The sequence below is a fragment of the Petaurus breviceps genome, unplaced genomic scaffold, assembly GCF_028583685.1.
Source record: "Petaurus breviceps papuanus isolate PSGF00001 unplaced genomic scaffold, PetGlider_PUasm1.0 174, whole genome shotgun sequence".
NCBI classification, from domain to species: domain Eukaryota; kingdom Metazoa; phylum Chordata; class Mammalia; order Diprotodontia; family Petauridae; genus Petaurus; species Petaurus breviceps.
In genome coordinates this window covers 20737707-20762061 of record NW_027185761.1, presented here as the reverse complement: position 1 = coordinate 20762061, position 24355 = coordinate 20737707, and the positions used below count along the sequence as shown (strand labels likewise).

At 40.4% G+C, this 24355-nt stretch overlaps 1 protein-coding gene across 2 annotated transcripts in view; it reads right to left on the bottom strand.

Annotated features, from left to right (window-relative positions):
* Positions 1-6150: 6150 nt before the first annotated feature.
* The window catches only part of FGD5 (FYVE, RhoGEF and PH domain containing 5), a 187226-nt gene continuing 169021 nt past the window's right edge, over positions 6151-24355 (bottom strand). For both annotated transcript variants that reach the window (XM_069083865.1, XM_069083866.1), the window contains exons 13-21: positions 23364-23447; positions 20864-20943; positions 18513-18612; positions 17156-17293; positions 15966-16095; positions 15655-15785; positions 13280-13408; positions 8190-8338; positions 6151-7661 (exon numbers count right to left, since the gene is read on the bottom strand). In XM_069083865.1, coding sequence (XP_068939966.1) covers positions 7625-7661; positions 8190-8338; positions 13280-13408; positions 15655-15785; positions 15966-16095; positions 17156-17293; positions 18513-18612; positions 20864-20943; positions 23364-23447 — 978 coding nt within the window. In that variant the 3' untranslated portion in view covers positions 6151-7624. The remainder of the gene's footprint in view (positions 7662-8189; positions 8339-13279; positions 13409-15654; positions 15786-15965; positions 16096-17155; positions 17294-18512; positions 18613-20863; positions 20944-23363; positions 23448-24355) is intronic.

The window sequence follows — 24355 nt, the reverse complement described above, 5'->3', positions numbered from 1 at the left end:
GCCATCTGGATGCCCATCCTTTGAGCACAACTTTAATTTGTATTAGCTTTTAGGCTACACTTGATGGCTCATTGAACCATTGAAAATTCCAATTCCTCTTTACCTGAACAGTAAGTAGTCTATAGTCAAGTGTCCCTGTCTCATACTTGTGTGTTTGGGTTTTGTTTTTTATCTCAAGTAAGATCATAGAATTTAGAGCCAGAAAGAGCCTTTGAGATCACCTACGTCTGAGGTTCTTAACCTGGGGTCTCAGACTTTTGTTTTAAAAAATATTTTGATAATTATTTAAATATAATAGGCATCATTTATATTTTATTTTATACACTTGAAAGCATTATTCAAAGAAGGAGTCCATAGGCTTCCCCAAACTGGATACCTAAGGGGGCTCTCACACAATGTGAACTCCTTCCTGCTCCAGTTTAACCCCTTCATTTTATTAAAGGAACATGTATAGTGTCACTATCAAGTTAATTAAGTAGTTCTTGTTAGATGTCTGATTTGAATTAATTACCACAAGATACATATTGCTACCCATTTCATGATGGATTCTCATGACATTTAGTATCCTGTGGCTAGAAATTAAGGTGCTAAATTTAAATATTGGGGAAATTATACTTAGAAAAACAATACAGTATTTTCTTGTGATTCCTTTGATTAGTACTGATCCCCCACAAGCTAACTATGAATAATAAAATTATAGAATAACATTATTCCTATGGGCAATGTATTTTTGACATTTTCTAGCAAATGACTTTGCATAAGCAATCATGACCCTGAAAATATACCTCCTCCCTCCCCTCAAATTCTTCTTTTAATAGCACCATTTTGTCACATGTTGCCTCTTAAAGGAGAACTTAAAATGATATTAAAAAATATAAATCATAGGACCAGCACATTGCTTTATCTCTGAAAGAATGTCCATTAGCAGTAAGAATTGCAATTTATATTTCACTGAAAATAGGCTCCTGTGGTCTGATAGAGAAAATGAAATAAAAGTCAAGTAACCTTTGGCTCCTGAATAATTGTCTTGCCTTTTCAGTGAAAAAAATTGAGATTATTAAAGTGTTTGAGATGGAGCAATATAACAGGAACCTTATGCATTCTTTTTCATTTCATCATAATCATTGTTCATGAAGTAGCCATGGTGATTGAAATATGTTCAGTCCAAACATATGAGGGATGAAGGGGTGAAAAAACCTTGCAATCAAACTATTTTGCCAAAAAGCACTCATGGTTGGGGTTTTGAACCAAATATTACATAGTTCTAAAATCTGCATAAAAAGCATGTTGTCTGTCTTTAACTTAAAAACAAATCCAAGCATATTCCCAGAGACTGTTGAGATAGGTGTCCTCTATGACCTGATGGGACGAAGGTGCAACCGTATGATAGTCACACTTACACAAAGTTAATAATGGATTAGTTTTGTGAATATTGGATGACTTATATGGCATTTATTGAAGTGTTTTATGACTTTTGAAAAATAAAATGTGAAACTTAGTCTCATATAGCACATTCTGTACTTCTCCAACTTAGGATAAAACAAATCCTGCATATTGGTTGAAATGGAAAATTAGCCCTTTGTAGAAGCTTATGTCCATGCTTTTTTTTTTTTTTGTGGGAGGGAGGTTCCTGCTGTGGCATGTTTGTTAGTCATAAGGCAGATGTCAGAAAATTTTTCATAGCAGGCCCTTATAGTTATTGCCTATCACATAGCAAGTAGGAAGCTGTAACACAGTTGAGGTTAGTATTGCTTTGGGAATAGTCAATCAACATGTTCAATGATAAGGTTTTAAAGATCAATTTATCTGAGTTACTTTTCCTATATACTCAGTTAAGCAAGAAAGATGTGGAAAGGAGGCTTAAAAATTCAACAGTAGGGGCAGCTAGGTGGCACAGTGAATAGAGCACCAGCCCTGGAGTCAGGAAGACCTGAGTTCAAATCCGGCCTCAGACACTTAACACTTACTAGCTTACCTTGGGCAAGCCACTTAATCCCAACTGCCCTGCCTTCCCCCTCAAAAAAAGTAAAAAAAAAAATTTCAGCAGTAGAGCATTGTGAAGCAGAACTCAATGCCTGTTGTAGTGTATACCATTCTGGCTTAGTAACTCATCAGCAAAGTCAGCTTTATAACATAGCCCATATTGGTCATGACTCACAAATGCAAAATTATTGGTTGGGTATGAATATTATGAATATGTAACACAGTTGGGTAGGTATGGACCCAGATAACTTATTAAGAATAATAGCTCCGAATCAAGGGTAAAATGAAAAACCTACAATACTTTTAGTATTACAGATTTTGACTTATAGGGTCATGGCACACTGGAAGGAACATTATACCAAGAGTCAAGGGTTTCTTATTCTCACTGCCCCTCACTAACTAAATGAATCATATTAGACCAATCATTTAACCCGCTAAGGCCTGTTAATCTGCAAAGTTATGGACCATATAACCTCTAGGTTCTCTTCTGACTCCAAGATAATAAGCATTTGTGAAAAAGGTGGTGGCCGGGGAGAGGCAGCCAACCAATCCTCTTAAGAATTTTTATTTAATTCTTTTATTTAGAATATATTATTTTTACACTGTAATATTGATCTATACCTTTTCCCAATGACCAATTTGTGCTCAATAGCCAGTTAGCCTATGGGCTTAATCTCTTTTGTAGACAATTTTAACTTTACACTTTTTTCTTTTTGGTCAGCACACTATTTATCCTGATGAGTGGGGAGACGTCAGTGTACTTTCATACATTCATTTATTTTAAGAGAAAGAGTAATTTATACACGTTCAGGGAATGATTTTATGCTGGTAATATTAACAGGCAACATTTGTTTGGTGCTTTAAGATTTTCAAAGTTCTTTACACATATCATCTCATTTGATCCCAGTATTATTTGCTATGTACTTTGTAAGCCCTCACGTTAGTACTAGTGGCAAATGTATAGCATCACCACTGGAGAAACAATCTATTCTCCACTGATTTGGGGGTCTTTGTATATGGAAAACCCTCTTGTACTATTGGTACTCAATGCCTGCTTCCAACAGTAATTTTTATATACGATTGTTTTATTGACTCCAATGTACTTTGCATTAGTCATAATTAGCAATTAAAATATTTTTACACTTAGAGTTGTTCCTTTTAGTCAAGGTGGATTCAGGTTGTTTTTTTTTTTCTCTTAGTCTACAGTTCTGGAAAGATGAAGAGTCCTTCTAAGTTGAAGGGTGTGTTGTGTTAAAAAATAAACCACTGGATATTTATTAAGTTCTAGAAGCTGGCACCAATCAAAGCTTCCTTCAAGAGCTTCTGCCTTTTCTATAAGATGTCTGAGGATCATAGAGATATTCTATAGTCTAATCTTTTTGTTTAACCTAAGAAGGAACAGAGACCTGGGAAAAATGAAGTGATTCACCCAAGGTAACACAGATACATAGTGGAATTTGAACTCGAGTCCTGTGACTCTGCTTTAGCCTGATCCTTGCCATCTACTGTTATGAAGGACTGGCAGATGTGTGCCTACAAATTATTTGCAATATGTTCCTGGAATCTTAATTAAAAACAAAACAGATCCTTTGTGTGGGAAAAGGGAGATCCAAGGGTTTAGAAGGAATTAAGCCTAAATTGTTTCTTTCTTGCTATTTTTCTGTTTAGCCAGTTATGTTTATCTATGGATATTACCTTTTCCTTGGTTCTAAAGGACAAAATGGATATATATATATATTTTTTTTTTACATTCTCTATTGAAGCTTAGATGAGAAAATGGGTATGAAAGCACTTTGAAATTCAGTCATTTCGTGATCCCTTACTTTTGTGTGTAGTACTTGATAGATTTTTGGGTGTTTCCATATCAGTTATCTCACTTGATTTTCAAAAGATCTGTAAGGCTGATATTATCCCCATTTAATAGAAGAGGAAATGGAAGCTACTTAAGTATAAGGGGAGATAGCTTGCTGAAATGGAAGGAACACTAACACTGGAATCAGAGGATCTGGGTTCAAATTCTGCCTCTTAAGCTTACCATCTGTGTGGCCTTGAGCAAGTCCCTTGACTTTCCCCAGAATTTTCCTCATCTGCTAAATGAAGAAATCAGACCAAATGGCCTTTGGATTTCCTTCCCCCTCTAGATCTAGGATCCCATGATCAAATGGGAACATAATCGTAAGTATTTAGCACAGTTACTGGCCTATGGTTGCTGTTAAATAAATACTTATTCACGGGTGGCCAGGTGGCTCAGCGAGTAAGAGCACCGGCTCCAGTGTTGGGACGACCTGGAGATCGAATCCCGGGCTCAGACACTCAGCACCACACCCAGAAATAACTGGCCGTGTAACTTTGAGCAAGTTACTTAACCCTGATTGCTTAAAAAAAAAAAATTAAAAAAAAAATAATACTTATTCACTTCCCTTCTTTCTTTCTCTTCACTTCCCCCATGAAAGCATGTTTTTAGCCATAAAATACTAGATAAATGTAAGTTACTGTTTTTGTTGTGATGATGTCATTTGGTCAAGGTTGCCTGGCTGGTCAGTGGTCGGGGCTGGCAGCAGAGCTGAGGGCCACTATCTCCTAATCTGATGTTCCTTTTACTATGCTATACAGTCTGTAGAGCACCCAGAGAAGCCCATCCAGGATGGGGAAGGGAGAACTGGTTGAAAGAAGTGGGCTCTTTTGTTCTGGAGGAGAGTCAGAAGGTATTGAGAGCTGTCCTCAAGAATTTGAAGGACCATTAAGGGGAGGAGGCATTCAATAGACTTGTCTTGTTTGGTTCCAGAGTTTAGAGCCAGGAACAATGGATAGAAGTTTCTGCCAGACCAATTTGGGCTTTATGTCAGGAGGGTAATCTTCCTAACAAACAGAGTGGAATGGGCTGCCTTGACAGGCGGTGGACTCCCCATCCTTGGAAGTATGTAAGTCGAGGCTGGGTGGCTGCTTGTCAGATATGTTCTAGTGGGGATTCTTTTTGTGGATGGCTTGGACTACGGGGCTATGGAGGCTCCTTCCAGGTACAGATTCTGAGATAAAATGAGTAATAAAAAAATTGCAATTAAGTTTGCATCTGTACAAGATCTACAAGACAGGCAAGATGTCACTAATGTTTCACATTCACATAATGAATAACAGTCTTAATTAAGTTTAATGGACAAAGTGTTGGGGTAAGTGTAAGAAATTAGGTCAGGCAGCAACAAAGTGCTATAGGAAGATTTAAATCAATATACAAAGACAAATAGAAGAGCAAACATCATAAACATAAGTTCAAAGGGCAGACAGGCACTCAAATGAACAAGGGTCTCAGCTGACCCCTGCAAGTGAATAATAATAACAATATCTAGCATTTATATGTCACTTTAGGGTATGAAGATCACCTTATAAATAACTAATTTTATCTTCACAACAACCCTAGGAGGTAGGTGTTATCATTATCCTCATCTTAAAGATGAGGAAACTGAACCACAGAGAGGTTAAGTGACTTGCCCAGGGTCACACAACTAAGTGTCTGATGTTGGATTTGAACTTAGGTCTTCCTGATTCCAAAGTTCAATGCTATATCCACTTTGCCTCCTAGTTGGTAATGAAATTTTGTTCAGTGTTAGCACTTGGATTCTATTTCCTTAAAACAATTATATGAAAATAAGAAATAAAGCACCTGTTATGTATGAAAAAGACCAGAAATAATTTGCTTTGGTTTGTTCATTTTGGTCTGGATCTGTGATTTCAGGAAATGCCCTCTACCTAGACTGGCCTCTAGGTGATTTGGAGTCTTAGAGTTTATATCAGACACATACTTAAGAAAGAAAGGCTTTGCCCAGGGTTATTCAGCCAGGATGTCAGAGATGGGAACTTGAGCCCGGGTCATCTATACTCCAAGACTAGCTCTCTATTCAGCATGTCACATTGCCTCTAGCGGGGAGTAGGACCTAGTGTATGACAGAGAACAAAAATAGTAGTTTAGGAAAATAGAATGCTTCTTATGTAGTATCAGGTGGGACAGGTTTTTTTTGTCACATTCAGTAGCTTAATAGAATGTAACTTGTAGAAAGGTTAACTGTCTCTTTTCTAAATTGTGATTTGGTTTAAAGCCTCATTGAAGACACATTCTAAGCAAATTCAGTGACTAACGACTTCCAAAAGAAAATAATAAACATGTCTAATCAGTTATCTTTTGAATCAATAATTCAACTTTTAATGCAAACATTTAAAGAAAGAAATGCAAATTAGAAAGGAAAATTTCCCCTGAAAACGCTGAATGTGGCTAACTCTTTGAAGTGGTACTTTATACAAAGGTTTATACATAAATGTTTTTTGGGGTTTGTTGATAGATTATCAGTAAATGATGCTAGATTGTTTTTTATTGCAATGAGAATAACATGAATCCCTCCCTCTGCCCTCCCCCCCCCAGCCCAATCTGATACATACACATGTATGTGTAAAACGGGGAAAGCCTAATGACCAACAGCAGTCAGCACAAAATGATTTCAGCCCCAGGAGTTCAGAAGCATCTTCCACTGAGCACCTTCTAACAAGTACTTTAGGTTCATTCCAAATATCCAGAACCATTCGCTGAGAAAACGAATTAACCTATTGCATTTGCTCTTCTCTCTCTCTCTCTTTAAACAAAGTAGGCCTTACAAAGTAGAATTACCATTTCTAAAGTAAGTATGGTTCTATTAAATACAATACTAACAATGAGAGTGACATCAGATTTAAATTGTTGAAAGGCATACAATAAATTAAAATATCCCTTTGATTCTTGGGGTCTCTGATGTGATCTTCAGGGGAGGTTGCATTAGCTAACATTTAAGTGCAGTTTTAAGTGCTTCAGTGGGAAGGAAGGAGTCTCTCACTCAATAAATTATTCCATTATTTATGTAACATTTATAAATGGGAAGAGCGAAAATACTCCAACCCTTGCCACTGAAGAACAGATATCCTACTATATTGTGGGGTGCTACATGCATTTTATCCCTCATTGTAAGGGAGAATGATTACTTATATGCAGGATACAATTTTATGCTAGTATTTGGAATACTACTGGTGGCAAATTAGTCCACAGGACTCTCTCTGTTATTTACTTAAGTAAATTACTTGGAAAAAAAAAACGATATAGATTGAAGTTCAGTAAAACAGTAAAGTGCTTTGAATGAGATTGGTTGTTTCTGCATCATTTTTTTACTTCACCGTAGGCACCCAAATCTACCAAATTAAGAGTCGATCGTATTTCACAATAAGCAAAACTTTAAAAGCCTCCTTTTCTAACAAGTGTCCAGTACTGCTCACAAATCTGACGTATTTTAACAATTCTCTCTGTCAAGCTGTTTTCCATGTCCTTATGTCATTGAATCAAGTTCTTGATGGATAAGGAAGGAAATTGGAACATAGGCCAAACATGTGACGATGGAAAGGAGGGGGCCCTTAAAGATTACTTATATTAAAATTTTCACTTGTGAAATTGTGTATCAAAGGGGGTTGAAGCAAAAAAAAAAAAAAAAGAGAAGACCCGCTTTTCCAGTCCAGTGTGTATGTCCAGATGAATCGAATACACCATGTAGAGCTTCTTCAAGAAGGGCCTTTTGGGGACCTATATATAAATCTAAGAGTCTCTAGTCCAAGTTCACTTGAATGATAACTGCTATAATACAGTCGCATCTTTCATGGCTTCAACCCATCTGCAAAACAGAGAAGCAAGAGCACATTTTATTTGATGGATAATAACAATTTAATCCTTCACATTTACATTTTTTATTAAAAACCACTTTATGTATACAGGGTGGTTTGTATGTGCAGAGCCAAAGTAGGCAGGAATTATTATTCCCATTTCACAGATGAGGAGGCTGAGTCTCAGAGAAGTAAAATGATTTGCCTGAGCTTACATAGATATTTATCTGCTAAAGTTGGGTCTTGAACCCAAATTTTCTGACCCAAAGTTAAAAATGCTTTCCTTCTACCTAGAAAGGTACAGTATTAAGCATAAAAGGAATATTAAAAGACGGAGGATGTTTAGTTTTCCTTGTTCTCTAACATTCTAGTCAATTGATTATAAAGACGGAAACTCTCAAGATGACAAAGTCGTGGTCAGTTGTTAGGGAGGTGCAAAGACAGGAGTTCAAGGAATAGTGAAGGGATCCTTTTGCTTTTGTGGGGCGTCAGGAGGGAGGGGAAAAGTATAGGATTATAGGCCAGTTAGTTCTTAGTACCTCTGTGCTGAATTGGTATCCTCTGCTTTGAAGCTATAAAACAGAGTCTGCTTGTGATAAAGATGAAAAACGAGTCCTAATTCTCGATTTCCTTCATCTGGGGCAATGGTGAAACCCAACAAAGGTATACTCTCTGTAGCTACTTTATCCTAAGGTAAAAGGAAAAATCATGTTAGATATCTTTCTTCAAATATGTATTATGCATGTGTTATCACCAGTTTATTTTTGGTGAAGACCCAGAGTATGTCTTTCTACTATCATGTAATAGAATGGGAACCGTGTTTTATTCATTTTTGTATCTCTCATAGGGCATGTTCATCACACAGCTTTACACACCAGATTATAGATTTAAAGGTAGAAGGGAATGTAGTCCATTTTACAAATGAGGAAACTGAGGCCCAGGGAGATTATGACTTACTTGCCTAAGGCCATAAAAGTAGTAAACATCCAGAATTCGAACCCAGATCTCACACGTTAAGCAATCAGTAAATGTTTTTTGACTTGTGCTAGGCATATGCTTTCTATATTACAAGCATAGAAGTAGAAAATGGGGCTAGCCTTAGAATGCACATGTACACACAGCTGGACCAGAGGATAAGGCTACCATAACTGAGATGAGTTTCCATCTTTCACAGTAGTTTGGTATCTATGATGTACTCACTAGTACATGTCCTTATTACCTCATACCTGACTACAGAAGACTTATCATTCTTATGACAGAAAGGTATGAGGTGGTGGGCAGTTTTTTTTTGGAGGGGGATGGAGGGGCAATTGGGGTTAAGTGACTTGCCCAAGGTCACACAGCTAGTAAGTGTGTCAAATGTCTGAGGCCAGATTTGAACTCAGGTCTTGATTCCAGGGTTGGTGCTCTATTCACTGTGTTACCTGGCTGCCCCTGCTGTGGGAAGTTTTAAGAATGACCATCTTGCCTTCAGTTTTTGCTGCTATTGAAAAGTGAGTGTATATCTGGTTTGTTTGTTTTAACTCAAAAACCAAGTGAAAACAATTGCAGGCATACAATGAGGGGGCATTACTGGGCCTTCACTTTTCACATAATGAGCTCAAGGATGAAAAAATATTTAACTTATAACCTCCTTACCAACCCTCCCCCCCTTTTTTAAAATGGAGACTGAAAGTCATTCTGGTCAGCAGAATAAATTTGTGTTTCTGGAATAAATAAAGCTATACATGTATTCACTTTAATTTGGGGGCTTATCCATGTGCCCATATCTTCTTAGCTGATATCATTCAGGCTTCTCTTACAGCCTTGATTTTTCTAGTTTCCAAGGACAGATTATTTTTCCTTCTATAGTTGTATTTGTAGAGGATTGATCAGGGGAGCCTGGTCAACTTGATGAAATTATAAGGAGGTAAGCCTTTGTTTGGGGTTACATCTCCCTGTGGAGAGTGTGGATGTACCCATTAACACTATCTCAACTTGGATAGGTATAATATCCTGGACCTGGGCATCTGCCTCATTAAGAATGAGTGAGTGGTGCAGTGAATAGAGCACCTGCCCTGGAGTCAGGAGGACCTGAGTTCAAATCTAGCCTCAGACACTTAACACTTACTAGCTGTGTGACCTTGGGCAAATCACTTAACCCCAATTGCCCTCCCTTCCCCCTTCCAAAAAAAACCAACAACAAAAAAACAAACAAGAATGAGTAAGTCTCAGTATGAGGGTGAGTCATTACTTAATTTTCTCGGATTATTGTTGCCACCCCAACCCACCTTGTACTAGACCTATAAAAGATAGACTTTAACTTCAGAGATTTAAAGAGGAAGCTTAACTGTGTTCACCTCAATAGCACCTTGGAGAGAGATAGAAGCACTGACTCTTAACCACGTGGCCTATGGTGCCATGTGGCAACATCAGGCCTTGCAGCTGATGCCTTGGTTGTCCTTTCTGATAGAGGGGTATGAGTGGGAGGGGGGCATTACTCTGTTCTAATGCATAGGCTTAATTCCCCACTGTGGAGATTAGACAGGGTCTCTGCTCTATTTTAGCTCTCTCTGGACAATTTCCACTGCCCATCGCAGATCTATTGGCTCCCTTTTATTTATTTATTTATTTAACTTTAATTATTTTTTATTTTATTATTTTATTGTTGGGTCCCTCAGAGCCTCTTGCACCTCAAGCACCTGACCAAATCAAATCATCCCCAAACATTGGGACTTAATAATCCCTCCTTAATAAAATCGAATGGGCAACAGGCTGATGATTAAACAAACCTGGTAGGTATCCTCAATCCTCTCAAGGTGATACAGCATTGAACAGTTCCCTGTCTATATAAGAAAGATGATCAAAGTCCCAAATATCCAATATTCCCATTTCTGAATAACTGGGAACCTGGAAAGCCTACACGAGATTGGGCAGCTCCCTCAATGCAGCGATTGCCTTCTTTGAATACCTTCCCCAGTGACTTTGTATCTATTCCCTGTCCCCCTTCCAATACCCTCAAAATGTCCATGATGCCCTCATCTCAGTTTTTAGATGCTATCAAGGTTAATCATTTGTGAAGCTTTAGATCTTCCCTAGTTGGGTGGGTGCAGAGCTTATATAAAAAATTATGTTTTTTCCTTGTCTGTGGAGGGTCTGTTACTAATTATTCTTTTCTGGAGGAAAAAAAAAAGAAGTCCAAACACAAAAGTGACTAATTTTATTAAGTACATAAACCCATCTTTTCCCAGTGTGTGACCCTATATGTGGCAAGTCCACAAACACATTTCCTTAAGTCATGTAGTTTCACTGAGGCCTGAGACTTTTTGGAGTGGAGTGCTTTTAAAAAAATTTTAAACATTATTTTATTTTATTTATTTATTTTTTTAAAAGCAATCGGGATTAAGTAACTTGCTCAAGGTTACATGGCCAGTTATTTCTGGGTGTGGTGCTGAGTATCTGAGCCCAGGATTCAATCCAGGTCATCCTGACACTGGAGCCGGTGCTCTTACTCGCTGAGCCACCTGGCCTCCCCTAAGCAATTGGGGTTAAGTAACTTGCTCAAGGTTACACGGCCAGGTGTTTCTGGGTGGGTGCTAAGTGTCTGAGCTCGGGATTTGATCTCCAGGTCATCCCGACACTGGAGCCGGTGCTCTTACTCGCTGTGCTACCTGGCCGCCCCTAAACATTATTTTAAATGAGAAATGCAAGAATTGTAGACAACATGGCTTCAGGATGGAGAGCTCCTACAGTTAAGCATAATCCTTGCTCTGACCAATGTGAGAAGAGCAGTCAAGAAGTCTCCTGAGAGCTGTACTCTGTGCAAAGGAGTCTAACTACCCAACATTCAGTAGTCTGTCAGAATGCAATTAGCAAGTGCGTTTTTTCAAAGCGGATCTATTGGTTTTGAGAAGCACCAGATGGTAGCCCTGGAGGCTAAAATCCTCCATTCATCCATCCAACTTGTTCAGGCCAATCCAGGACTGGGCCAATGCCTTTCATAAAGCTGATTTAGGATAACTCTCTTCTCTAGAGGGCAGAGTGGGGAAAGCATGGGTTATTTGCCCTAGTCATTTCTGCTATTGTCAAATCAACAAATATGGTGGGGGTTGGAGAATGAAGAAGGATGATACCAGTACTCTTATTTCCTATATATGCTTAAGCTTGTATACCTCCAAATGACAATATCTCAGTGTTTGGCTCATTTAGTTGATTTGAACCAAGTAAGGTGATTGCCAACATTAGCAAAAGCCATATTGCTAGAACCTAGGCCTACGACAAAAAATAGGGATGATATGCTAATTAACACAGCCTTTACCCTGGCCTTGAAAACCCTTTGGGATGCTACTTCTCACAACTGTTCTCTAATAAAATGCTTTTTAAAGCTGGTGTCGAATTTAACATGCATAAAGTTGATATGTTATTTCATAATTGTGTGAGTACAGACTTGAAATGGTATCATTGGTCTACACTGTTCAATGGATCCCTGTCCTAAAGAAACTGAGCTGTGGGAACGTTACATCATTAACATCCTTTGTTCTTTGGTGTCCCAAACAGGCCACCGACTGTACAAGGCAAGGACCCAAGGTCCGGCTACTGATTTTCTATCAGTTTTTTTCCACCAGCTTAAGATGGTGGTTGCAGGGCTAGTAAGAAAGATTTGAATGGACACAAGCAATATAATACCATTTTACTTAAAATGTGATTGTTAACAGTAGTGGTCATTTTTTGTTATTAATCCTAAATGGTGCTACTATTTTAACAAAAGAGTAGGGCTTGGCTCAGTGATTTCATTGGAATAGGGAAGTCCTAGGTGAGAAAATACCCTATACTAATGAAGGTCAACACCTTTTCTGCAATTTATAAACTCAGAATCTTGCCTTGATTTATCCAGCGTCACACGGCCTGGATTTTTTTCAAAAGCAGGACTTGAACCTAGATCTTCCTGGCTTTAAGATCTCATTATTTTAGCAACAATAAACTCTTGACTTGCTCAAGGTCACATTGATAGATAAAATAAATTAGTTAGAAATGAACCTCTCAGTCTCTTTCCCTTCTTACTGAATTTATTGAGAAATAGGGGCTATTTTCCTGATGGAAGGGAATATCAGTCATCAATCTCCTAGTCAATATTTGGACCAATTCAGCTGCCATGTCAAGAGTATCCATAAGGATAATGATACACACCAGGGCCAGGAAGCATGTCCTGTCTGCTCTGGCCCACACGTGAACCACCTTCCTTACTGCCCATAAGTCTTGGCTTTGGTCAGTTGAGGATTTTATCTTATAGCACCTCACAGTTTTCTGTTTTACATGTGTAAATCTTATCTCCCCAAAGAAACCACAAATTCTGTGAAATCAAGGACTTTATCATAAACTAACTTTAATATGCCCCAACACATCCAGTAGAATGGATACCCTTTGGGGTAAAGACCCTCCCTTTTCTATTTGTAGCCCCAGAGCCCAGCCCAGTGCCTGTCATATAACAGGCACTGAGTAAGTACTTTTGGATTGATTCATTAAGTCCCCTTGGACAATGGGTTGTACATTTTTAAACGTGTTGATCTCAAACTGTTTTTCAAGGAGTGAGCTTAAGATGAGGGCCTCCACCAGAGAGGAGAGAAGAGCTGTTCCATCTGGGTCTCTTTACCTCGCTGGCCATATAGGTGTACAGGACTTTGCCTTTGATGACAAACCAAAGCGTCTTCCAGTGCCGCTTGCCCTTCTTACGCCTGCTCAGATAGCCGCTGATGGCAGAGCCCTCTCCAGAGGCTGCCACCTGTCAGGGTTAAAGCAGACAAGTCATGGTACCCACTGGCTGGGGATATAGTTCCCATTTACAATATAACAATTCAAAGAATGGAACACATGTGGCCCAAATTCAGGGAGGAAAAATAAACAAAAGAATGGCTTGAAACCAGATACTTTGAATAAGGCCTAAGGGTTAAGAATACCAGACTGCAAAATAAAGAGCTGGACAACTCAAAACACAGACTATTAGAGAACTGTATTCAGGAAATCCATACAGGTCAACATTAGTCTTTTTTTCATAAATGTGCTGCCCCCTTTTGGTATTGTTAAAGAAATTTTCTTCCAATCTTGACTAATGCTGTAATGTACATATAACTTATATATGTAATATGTATACATACATATATAAAATATATACACATATATCTATATATAACTTACCTATAACTCATATCTTCCATATTTTTAAAAAGAAACCATATTTCTATTGTCTAAATATGAACACAAAGTTTTGTGGCCCTCAGCTGACACTTTCCTGGGCGCATTTATCTAGTTAAGTTTAAATGGGATGCTTAGAAATCACAATGTGAGAGCTAGAAAAGGGGTTTAGAAATCACGTGGTCATTTGTCAGATCTGGAAACATAGAAAGTTGAAGTGCTTTGTCCATGGTTATATAGCAAGTTAATGGCAGAACTAGTTCCAACATCAAGATTTCTTTCCATTACACCAACTAGGTCAGTGCTTTCCCCCATAACTGATAGCTTCTCTGTTTTGGGAAAGAAAGAAGCAATAAACAAACTTTTCTATGTACCTCAAAAAATTGTGATGCCAATTTCCTCTCCTCTAACTTTGCCCCCCTCCCCAGCACCAACCAAAATCTTAGTGTTGTAAGTTGAATTTTCCTTTGCTTTTTCTGAAACTTTCTTCGTGGAGTGAGCCACAATAAATAGGCCTTTTGGAGACTCAAAATAGCCCATGCCAATGGCCTGGGAAAGTTAAATATTCATCTTTCCTTTACTATTTTAGGCAACATTTCTACAAGGTCCTTCACAAGACATCTATCTTGATGTTCATATAGAAGGACCTGCCAGGAAGAATTAGGAGGGTGAATGGTTCAGTGATGCTAATGTACAGTTATCACTGGACCTTTATTGATCCTGTCAAACACATGGCAATTGGATGATAGGTGATGGCCTTTGATGAATAAGCAATGTTCTGATGTGGGACACCGAGCTAAGTTTATGACCTGGATTAGATTCAGAGGAACCCTAATGATTCTTTGGGTTAGAGAGTTGTGGAACTAAAAGGGATTCCCCCCAAATGCACTAATCTCAGGGTTACCAATTCCTTTTGCATTAAAAACTGCCAGTGAAGTTCAGTTACCGTGTTTCCCCGATAATAAGACACTGTCTTATTATTTTTTTTGGAAAGAAAAACACCAGAGGGCTTATTTTCAGGGGAGGGCTTATGTTGTCCTGCCTCAGTTTTCCTCCGTGGCACTGCTCTCAATGGCGCCAGCAAGCAAATCACTGGGGAAGAACAGGATGATGCGCTCAATGCTGCAGCTCTGATTGGATGCAGCTTGGAGCGTGGCGTGCGTTTCACGGTGGGGGGGGGACGGTGCATACAGAGGGTACTGTAATGTAGCGTGTAGCGCAGGGGATCACCTTCACTACAGTAGCAATCTCAATAGGGCTTATTTTCGGGATAGGTCTTATTATCGGGGAAACGCGGTATATGTCCTCTGATACCACTGGATGGTGTACGCTACAGGTGAATGAGAAAGAAGTAGCAGAAGAGGGAGGAGAGAGAAACTGAACTGTCACTGGACTGGAAATTATCCCTGTTTGCAAAGGCTGCCATTTCCTTGTCTCATCCATTTCCCTTCCTCCAGGTAAGCTTTAAGGCAGCCTCAAAAGCCAAATTTGCATTGCAGAAAGGGAAGTTCCACAACCCCTTTCCATGGCCTCTTCAGCCTGGAAGTTCTTCCTTTCAGAATCAAGGCTTTTCAGTTTCAGTCAAAGAAATATATTGCTAGGGAGGCTTAGGATGAGTTGAAGAAAGGTCTAAGGAGTCAGGGCTGAACAAGCATGATAGACATCTAGATTATTTTCTGTCTGTCTGATATTTCCTTCAATGCTGTCCCATGAAAGTTGGCTTGAGAACAAATGATAAAGATGCCAGCAGCATTTTTTTTTTTTTGCTCATTGTACTCCTATTGACCTCCCTGGCAATGATTCTCATTGCCTTGTGCTAGACAGCCTTGGTCCTACCTCTGTAAGAGCAGAAGGGATTTTCTTTTGTTTCTTGAAGGCTGAGGGATTAATGCTGTGGAAGACAGAAGAGAAAGCACCACTGGAAAACCTGGATGATGACATGGGGAAGCTCATGCTCACTGGCCTCTCTGTAACAAAAAAAGAGGAGGAAAAGGAAAGGAAAAACAAATTAACTGAGAAATATAGTCTGGATGATAGAAATGAACAGAGCCTCTAGGTGGCTTGTTTCAATGCTAACAGCTACCAGACGTTTCTTTGCAATGTTCCTTTGGCTTCTGACTAGGTTTCATGTTTACCACCTCTATTACCTTTCAGCAGCACTGGGATATCCCCCCCTCTTTTCTTCAGCTCTGCATAGCAGCCATCACAGACTTTGGCCAGTCGGTCCTTGAGGTACTTGAGAGGATATTTATTTCTTGAACAATTTCGACAAACGATCTGCAGTGACAGAAGACAGGAGACTCTTAGCATCACAGGACCTCAAAGCCAGGAGGGGCCTCACAGGTCATTTAGATCAGGGGTTATTAACCTGGAATCCATCAACTTGTTTTTTAAAGTATTTCAATAACTGCATTTCAATACATCTGATTTCCTTTGTAGACCTCTGTATTTTATTTTATGCATTTTAAAACATCACTCTAAGAAGGGATCCACAGGCTTCACCAGATACCCAAAGGGATCTAGGACCTTTTTTATCTAGATAGCACAGGTCCCTCATTTTGTACATGAGGAAACTGGTGCAAATATATACATACATATATACGAAACACACATATGTGCATATATGTACATACACACATATATACACTATCTATATACATTTATCTTTACACATACACATATATACATATACATACACACTATCTATACACACTTTATATACACATATACTATCTATACATACACACGTATATATCTATCCATCCATCTATCATCTATCTATCCATCCATCCATCCATCCATCCATCCATCCATCCATCCATCCATCCATCCATCCATCCATCCATCCATCTATCTATCTATCTATCTATCTATCTATCTATCTATCTATCTATCTATCTATCTATCTATCTATCTATCTATCCTTATCTATCCATAAGCAATAAAGGTTCCAGACCAAAGAAAGAAAACAGGTCCCTTGACTCCAAATCTTTTTCTTTCAATTTCTATACTCAAACTCACACCATGGAAGCCTCATCTTGTTGAGTCATGGTTACACTTTGGAAAAGGAACAGTACCCCACTCCCTCTCTGCCGATCCAGACCTTCCCCCTCCAAAACTATTATTCCTCAGTCCTCCTTAAGGAAACCTTCCCCTCCAGCCACAGAGAAGTTTTCTGACCTCAAGGGCTGAGTGGGTTTCCTTCAGGGTTTCCCTGACCCAGGCTAAATAGCTCCTACATATACTGTCTAGTTAGTTCCCTCCTTCTCAGACAAGTCACAGACCCTTGTCTTCCCATTCTGATGGCAGGACCAAGCCTAGAATTCAACCAACCTACCTTTCCACAAGCATGGCAGTGATGGCGTCTCAGGGTGAGGGAGAAGTCACAGCCACAATTCATACACATCATTACATGGGATACAGGCACCAAGGTCGGAGGCCTCTCACCCAGGCAGATGCCTAGCCTTTCTCGGATCTGCAACAGGGGAAAGAGAGTAAAAAAAAAAATGCCAGGGTTCTACATTTTCCTCATTCCCTTTCCTTCTTCCCATCAACCATGTGGATCTCAAGAAGCCTTAGCCTTTTCCTTGCTTCTGAGATGGTAACTAGGACTTCCCAACCCATCTGAAAATCTTTCCCCACTAGAAATCAGGCTTTTGGGATCTTTCCTGTGATTCCCATAGCCCTGTGGTCCCTAGCATGGGCTAAGCATTTCCTGCTGGAGGGTAGTCAAAGCAGCCTAAACCCTGGGCCCTAAAGCCTGAACCTTCTTTGCTAACTAACCCTAGCTGGAATAGGGGAATGAACATGGAGCAGTTAGAAGACCCGGTCTGGTCCTGATTGCAGCTGGCTAGGTGATCTTGGACAAAGCACTTCCTTCTCTGGGTCTGTCTCATCTGTGCAATGTAGTAGATAAATCAGATGACCTCTAAGTCTCTCTTGCTCTGAGATCCTCTAACCCTAACCTAAGATTAAGAAAAATAATTGTGGTCTCCCCAAGGTCCCATAGCAGGGTGGAGGTGGGACATTTTATATTGTTGGGGAGGACTAACTACCTTGGAATTGACTGGGTGCCTTGGTTGCCATTGGGTGAAAGGGAAAGGAAAGGGCTATTTCTTCCCACTAGCCTAGACCTTAGTAATGGACAATAATAAAGACTAGAGATGGTCATAGCATCAGCATCACCAACTAGGGTGGGACAAGGGCTGGCCATCAGACAACAACATTCAACTCAACAATAATTTGTTTATTCAAACACCAGTTACATCCCATGTGCTGTGCTGGGCACTGGGGATACCAAGGCAGCAGTGAGGACTTTGTAAACATTGTCACTATATAAATGTGAACTCTAAAAATTATCCTTGTTTGTGTGGCAGGAGACCGCTGTGATGTATCCTGGGATGTACATCTTATAGAATCGGAGTCTTAGAAACTATAACATACCTTAGAAACATTCTAATCTACCCCATTCATTTTACACAGGAAGAAACTGGGGTCTGTAGTGGGGCAGTGACTCGATCACAGTCACGTGGTTAGATAATGGTAGAGTCAGGATTCAATGGCAGGGCCTGGTAGTCTCCCATGATGCCTCATTATCCCTTCTAGGGCTTATCTTGCCAACAAGATGCCATGTCATCCTAATCTGGTGGCCTGAGGCTGCTCTCCTCTGCCACCCGGTTAGGCTCCCTGCTCACCTCGACACTGTTATGGAAGGCAGCTAGCGTGTGCATTTTGTAGTCCTCCGGCAGAGCTCTGCTGAGGCAGCTGTACCATTCATCCCTCTCTGAGCACGAGCTGTGGACACAAACAGAGGGGGAAAGGAGGAGCTGTTAGTTCCGGCGGCAACAGCTGTGTTCCTGAGGCTCAGCCAGGGGTCCTAGCAGAGGCTGACTTCCTCTTGCCCTGTGATCCCGAGTGAGTCACTTTTAAGGAAGTGACTTTTCTTTATAAAACAAAGGTAGAGCACTTGGCTACTTTCATTGTGAGGTTTGAGGGGTACTGGGTAGCCCCCATCTCCCAAAACAATTCTCATGACTGTCATGGTACCTGAAATTTCACCATTAAAACTTCATTCATGGGGTATCACTGTATTTATAGCTGGATGAGGCTTTAGAGATAATTTAGTTCAGCAACATCATTTTACAGGTGAGAATACTGAAGCCCAGGGGAGTAATTTTCTATCGTGATTCTTTGGGTCCTGGATGAGTCTTCCAGGATATTCAAAGAAATTACTGCTTTTGACTTTGCAAAGGAAAATACCACAAGCCATTTTGAGGTAACATCTTAATAGGGATGAGCCTCATGAGAACACCAGCTCCCATGGATTCAATTATCATCTCTATGCTCATGATTCTCAGATCTACTTACCCAGCCCTAACCTCCATAATCGCATTTCTAACTGCCTATTAGCTATCTCCAAGATGGCCCATACATATGTTAAACTCAACATGGCCAAAATTGAAATCATTAATCTTTCCCTCTAGGGTCTCTCCACTTTGCAAATACTGTTCAGAATACTGCCATCTTCCCATTCACTCAGGTTTGAAACCTAGATGTCAACCTCAGCTACTCTCTCTCACAGCCCTCCCCCCATTCAAGCTGTTGCCAAGTCTTGATGACTCTACCTTAGAAACACCTCTAACATGTGCCCCCTTTCCTCCTCTGACATTATCGCAGACCTTCATCACTTCAGATCTAGACTATTTCAGTATCCTTCTGATTTGTCTCTCTGTCTCAAGTCTTTCTCCATGCCAATCCACCCTTCACTAGTTATTAAATTCATCTTTCTAAAGCACAAGTCTAACCATGTCAGTCTCATTCTATAAACTCCAGTGGGTGTTATCTTCAGGATTAAATATGAAATTCCATGTCTTGTGTTTAAAAGCCCTCTATAACCTGGCATTCTCCTACCTTTCCAGTCTTCTTATACCTTGCTCTGTGATCCAGTGACACTCCCCTCCATATTGTTCCTCAAAGAAGACATTCCATCTTGCTGGTCCTTGCATTTTCATATTGGCTGCTGCCCATGCCTGGGATTCTCTTCCTCCTTATCTCCACTTCCTGTCCTCCCCTGGCTTTCTTTAAAACCCAACTAAAATACTGCCTTCTACAAGAAGGCTTTTCTGATTTTCCCCTTAAGGCTCTGTTGTTTTTCTCCAATTTATCCTGCATATATATATTTCCTTTTTGGAGGGCAATTGGGGTTAAGTGACTTGCCCAAAGTCACATGGCTAGTAAGTGTGTCAAGTGTCCGAGGTTGGATTTGAAGTCAGGTCCTCCTGACCTCAGGGCCAGTGCTCTATTCACTGAGCCACCTAGCTGCCCCATATATTTTTGTTTTTACATAGTTGTTGGTCTGCCCCAATTGTGCTGTGAAGCCTTGAGATCAGGGACTATCTTTAGTCTTTCTTTATATGCTCAGTGATTATTGGGTGCCTGGTATATAGTAATCACTTGATTAGTGCTTGTTGATCGACGGCTATCAGGGAGGAGGGAGAGGAGAAGGAGGAGGAAGGATAAGAAGACAGGACTGTTGATAGGGGAGGTAAGAGGACTCCATAAACAAACCTTCTTACTTTGCAATTTTCATATTTGGATTCCCTAAAGCTTGTCTTCTGCTCACATCACTAAAAGTTTTGGAAGCGATCATTACAGTTTGGACGCCATTTCTACCTGCATTAGATTTCCTGAGAAGGTGCCCCTGTTTAAGATGGTGCTAGGCTTGGAGAAGCACTGTGAAGGGATGGAGGTCTTTCCTTGTCCACTAGATGGAGGTCTCTCCCTGTTTCAAGGGTTGTGAACACTTTCTCTGATCTTAACTGAGGGCTCCTAGCTAAAACCTCATCTACTCAGTAGCTAGGGGCTTTCAAAGGCCTAACAGTGAGACCTTGGCAGAGGAAATCTTAACAGAGTTGGAAGATTTTAGAATTGCGTTAGAACTATTAGTTTTTTTAAGCTTCTTATTAAAGAATGGTTTTTTTTTTTCCCATGGCTTCAAAATTTTGGGAAATGTTTACATTTCCTAGAGCTTGTCATTGTTCCATACCTTGCAGACAGCATCAAGCAGGCCTCAGCTGATTCTATCTTCAGCGCATATGGTACTTTTTCCATCACAGGGCGGCTGACCTGGAAAACCAAAAGCTCTTGTGTAAAGGCTGGAGGTGGGGGATAACACCTTGAGTATAACCCACTGTCCTCACTGTCTTATCTGAATGTTCATCCCCAGGGACCCCCGGGAGGTTTAAGACTTTTAACTCAGTCACACAGTTAGTTTTAGGGCCCTGGTTCTGATTCTGCCATTACTAAGCTGTATGACATTGGATAAGTCACCTAACCACTTTTGGGTATATTTTCCCAACTGTAAAGGACAAGAATTGGCCTTGATGATCTCCAGGGTCCCTGGAAGAAACTTCCAAGTTCATCTAGTGTAGCCTCCTTATTTTACAAGTTCTGTGTTTAGGTTGGCCATTTGGTAGGGAAAAAGGAAAATGATGTTGATGATGACAACCTTCTCTCCCTCTCCTTTCCAAAAGATATTTGTGGTGCCCTGTGTCATTTGGCTGCTCCCCCTTCCCCCAAGGCTTTGGCAAAATTTATCTGGCTCCACCCACTATGGGGCTTTCTGGTCCAAGCTTCACTGAGTCCACTTTTCCAAGGAGTGTCCAACACTGGAACTAACCCTTAGCTCCCAGAAAATTCTCTAGAGGGAGGCACATTCCCACCTAAGGAAATTGCCTAAGCCCACTCCACCTACTCCAGAACAAGTTTAGAAATTTCCCCAAAAGAATGACCTGCTGTGCCTGTGACCCATACCCAGACACACACATACTTAGACCCACAATCTCCACTCAGTGCACGACTCAGCTGCTGCCTCCTAAATAAAGCCTTTCCTGATCATCCCATTATTATCATTTTCTCCTTCTTTAAATTACTTAGTATTACTTTGAGTATACTTCGTATTTGTTTCTTTGTGTACATTCTGACCCTATCCTTCCAAGATAATATAAGCTCCATGAGGGCAGGAATTTTCTTTCTTTCTTTCTTTTTCTCTTTCTTTCTTTTTCTTTCTTTCTTTCTTTCTTTCTTTCTTTCTTTCTTTCTTTCTTTCTTTCTTTCTTTCCTTCCTTCCTTCCTTCCTTCCTTCCTTCCTTCCTTCCTTCCTTCCTTCCTTCCTTCCTTCCTTCCTTCCTTCTTTCCTTCCTTCCTTCCTTCCTTCCTATCTCAGGTTCTTAGTGCAATGCCTTGGACATAATATGCACTTAATAGTTGTTAGCTGAACCAACACTACCCTCTTTACTCACTCCAGCTATTCTATCTGCCACCAAAACTGGGTTATCTTTCCTTGAATATATTTTAATTCCCAGGTTCCCATCATAGCACCTCCACCAGGTGGAGGAGACAAAAGTCTCCTAATAGATCTCCTTGCCAGCAGACCATCCCCCTTCAATCCTTCTTACATTCCCCTTCTGGATTACTCTCCCTAGAACAATGTTTTTTTTCATTGTGTCATTCCCCTGCTCAAGAACTTAAATGCATGCAAGATAAAGTCCAGTCCTCATTCTGGCATTTAAGGCTCTCCACAATCTACCTTTCCAGATGTATTTCATACTGTTCCAGCCAGACCTATCTCCCTCCACTTTTCTCCATCACTTCCTGCTTATTCTTACTTCCATTGGCTTGTTCACACCAATACCAGCACTCAGAATGCCCACTAGCCTCTCTTCCACTTATGCAAGTATTTCTCATTTTTCAAGACCCAGATCATGTCATCCAGGGAACCTTCCCTGATGACCCTAGCCACACTAATCTCTCTATTTTCTGCCCTTAAGTAATAATGATGATGATGATAGCTAGCATTTATACAGCATCTTACAAATATCTCATTTGGTTCTTACAACAACCCTGGGAAGTAGGTGCTTTTATCATCCCCATCTTTCAGATGAGGAAACTGAGGCAGATAAAGTGATAACTTGACCAGAGTCACACAGCTAGTTAACTGAGGTTATCCCCACACTCCAGCAATTTAGCAATCACTTATTAAGCACCTGCTGTACGTAAGGTATGTAAGAGAAACAAAGGTAAAATGAAAAATAGGTGTGTGTGTATTTTAGGGAGGGTACACTAACAGCTAGAAACACCAGGAAAGGTTCCCATAATATGTTACACATGAGTTAGCCCTTGAAGGAAGAAGCTAGGGGTTCTAGGAGGTAAGGGTGAGAAGGGAGTGCATTCTAAGTATGAGGGCATAGCTAAGCAAAAGTGTGGAGGCAGGAAATAGAATGTGAAGTTTAGGGAACTATAGTTGTCAATTTGCCTGGATTGTACAATAAGCCTGGATAGGCAGACTGTAACCAGATTGTGAAGGGTCTTGAATCAATCCAACACAAGATCCTAGGCTCTCTTATCTTGTGCCTTATTGTAGGGGCCAAATCTTATCTTCACATTTAGCCTGGAAACAAATGGCAGGCCTCCTCTTGTTTCTTCCCAGTGCCTGGCCAAGCAGGAGACAGGTCTTAATGAATACTCTTGAATTGAATTGAATTTACCCTCATGCTGGACACAGCCAGTGTGTTCTTCAGCCGGTATTTGCCATCCTTCTGGGGGAATGTATAAAGAAGGACATCACTCATCTAGAAAAAGATAAAAAAAAAATAGATCAATAATTTTCCTGCCATTGATTTGCAGTTTGCTAAGGGAAAGGAGATTCTAAGCTTCTGGGAGGGAGCTGGAGGTATGGGAGAATTGAGGCTTGCTGCCTCCTTAGAATTCTCTATAAAAGGGGGTGGCCAGGTGGCTCAGCAAGTAAGAGCACCGGCTCCAGTGTTGGGATGACCTGGAGATCTAATCCCGGGCTCAGACACTCAGCACCACACCCAGAGATAACTGGCCGTGTAACCTTGAGCAAATTACTTAACCCTGATTGCTTTAAAAAAAAAAAAAGAAGTCTCTATAATGAGTTCAGAAAGATACCAGCCCACAGCCCATCCCCATAGATCATAGGCACAGAGATCCAGAGCTCCCTAGAGTCCATCAGGTCCAACGCCCTCATTTTGTAGATGAGGAAACAGATAGAGAGAAGTGACATGATTGTCTAAATTTATACAACTTAGGTGTCTTAGGCAGGATTCGAACCCAGGTCCAGCCCTTTATTCTTCAATGCTGCTGAAAAGAGGGAGGTTCCAGAGGATTCTCTTTAAGGGAGTTGGGTTTCTTGGGACTTGGGCAAATTTAATGAGGCATTGTCACCTCACAACCTTTCCTTCTTTTTTTTTTTTTTTTGAGGGGAATTGGGGTTAAGTGAATTGCCCAAGGTCACAGGCTAGTTTTTGTGTTGTGTCTGAGGTCACATTTGAACTCAGGTCCTCCTGACTCTAGGGCCGGAGCTCTATTCACTGCGCCACCTAGCCGCCCCTAACAACCTTTTCTCCTAAAGCCAGTTTGCTGTTTCCATCAGAAAGTGGAGGAATTTGATTACCAGTTCAATCGGTGCCCCAGAGGTGCCAGTGGAACCTATTCTGGAGAAAAGAGTATGGGAGAA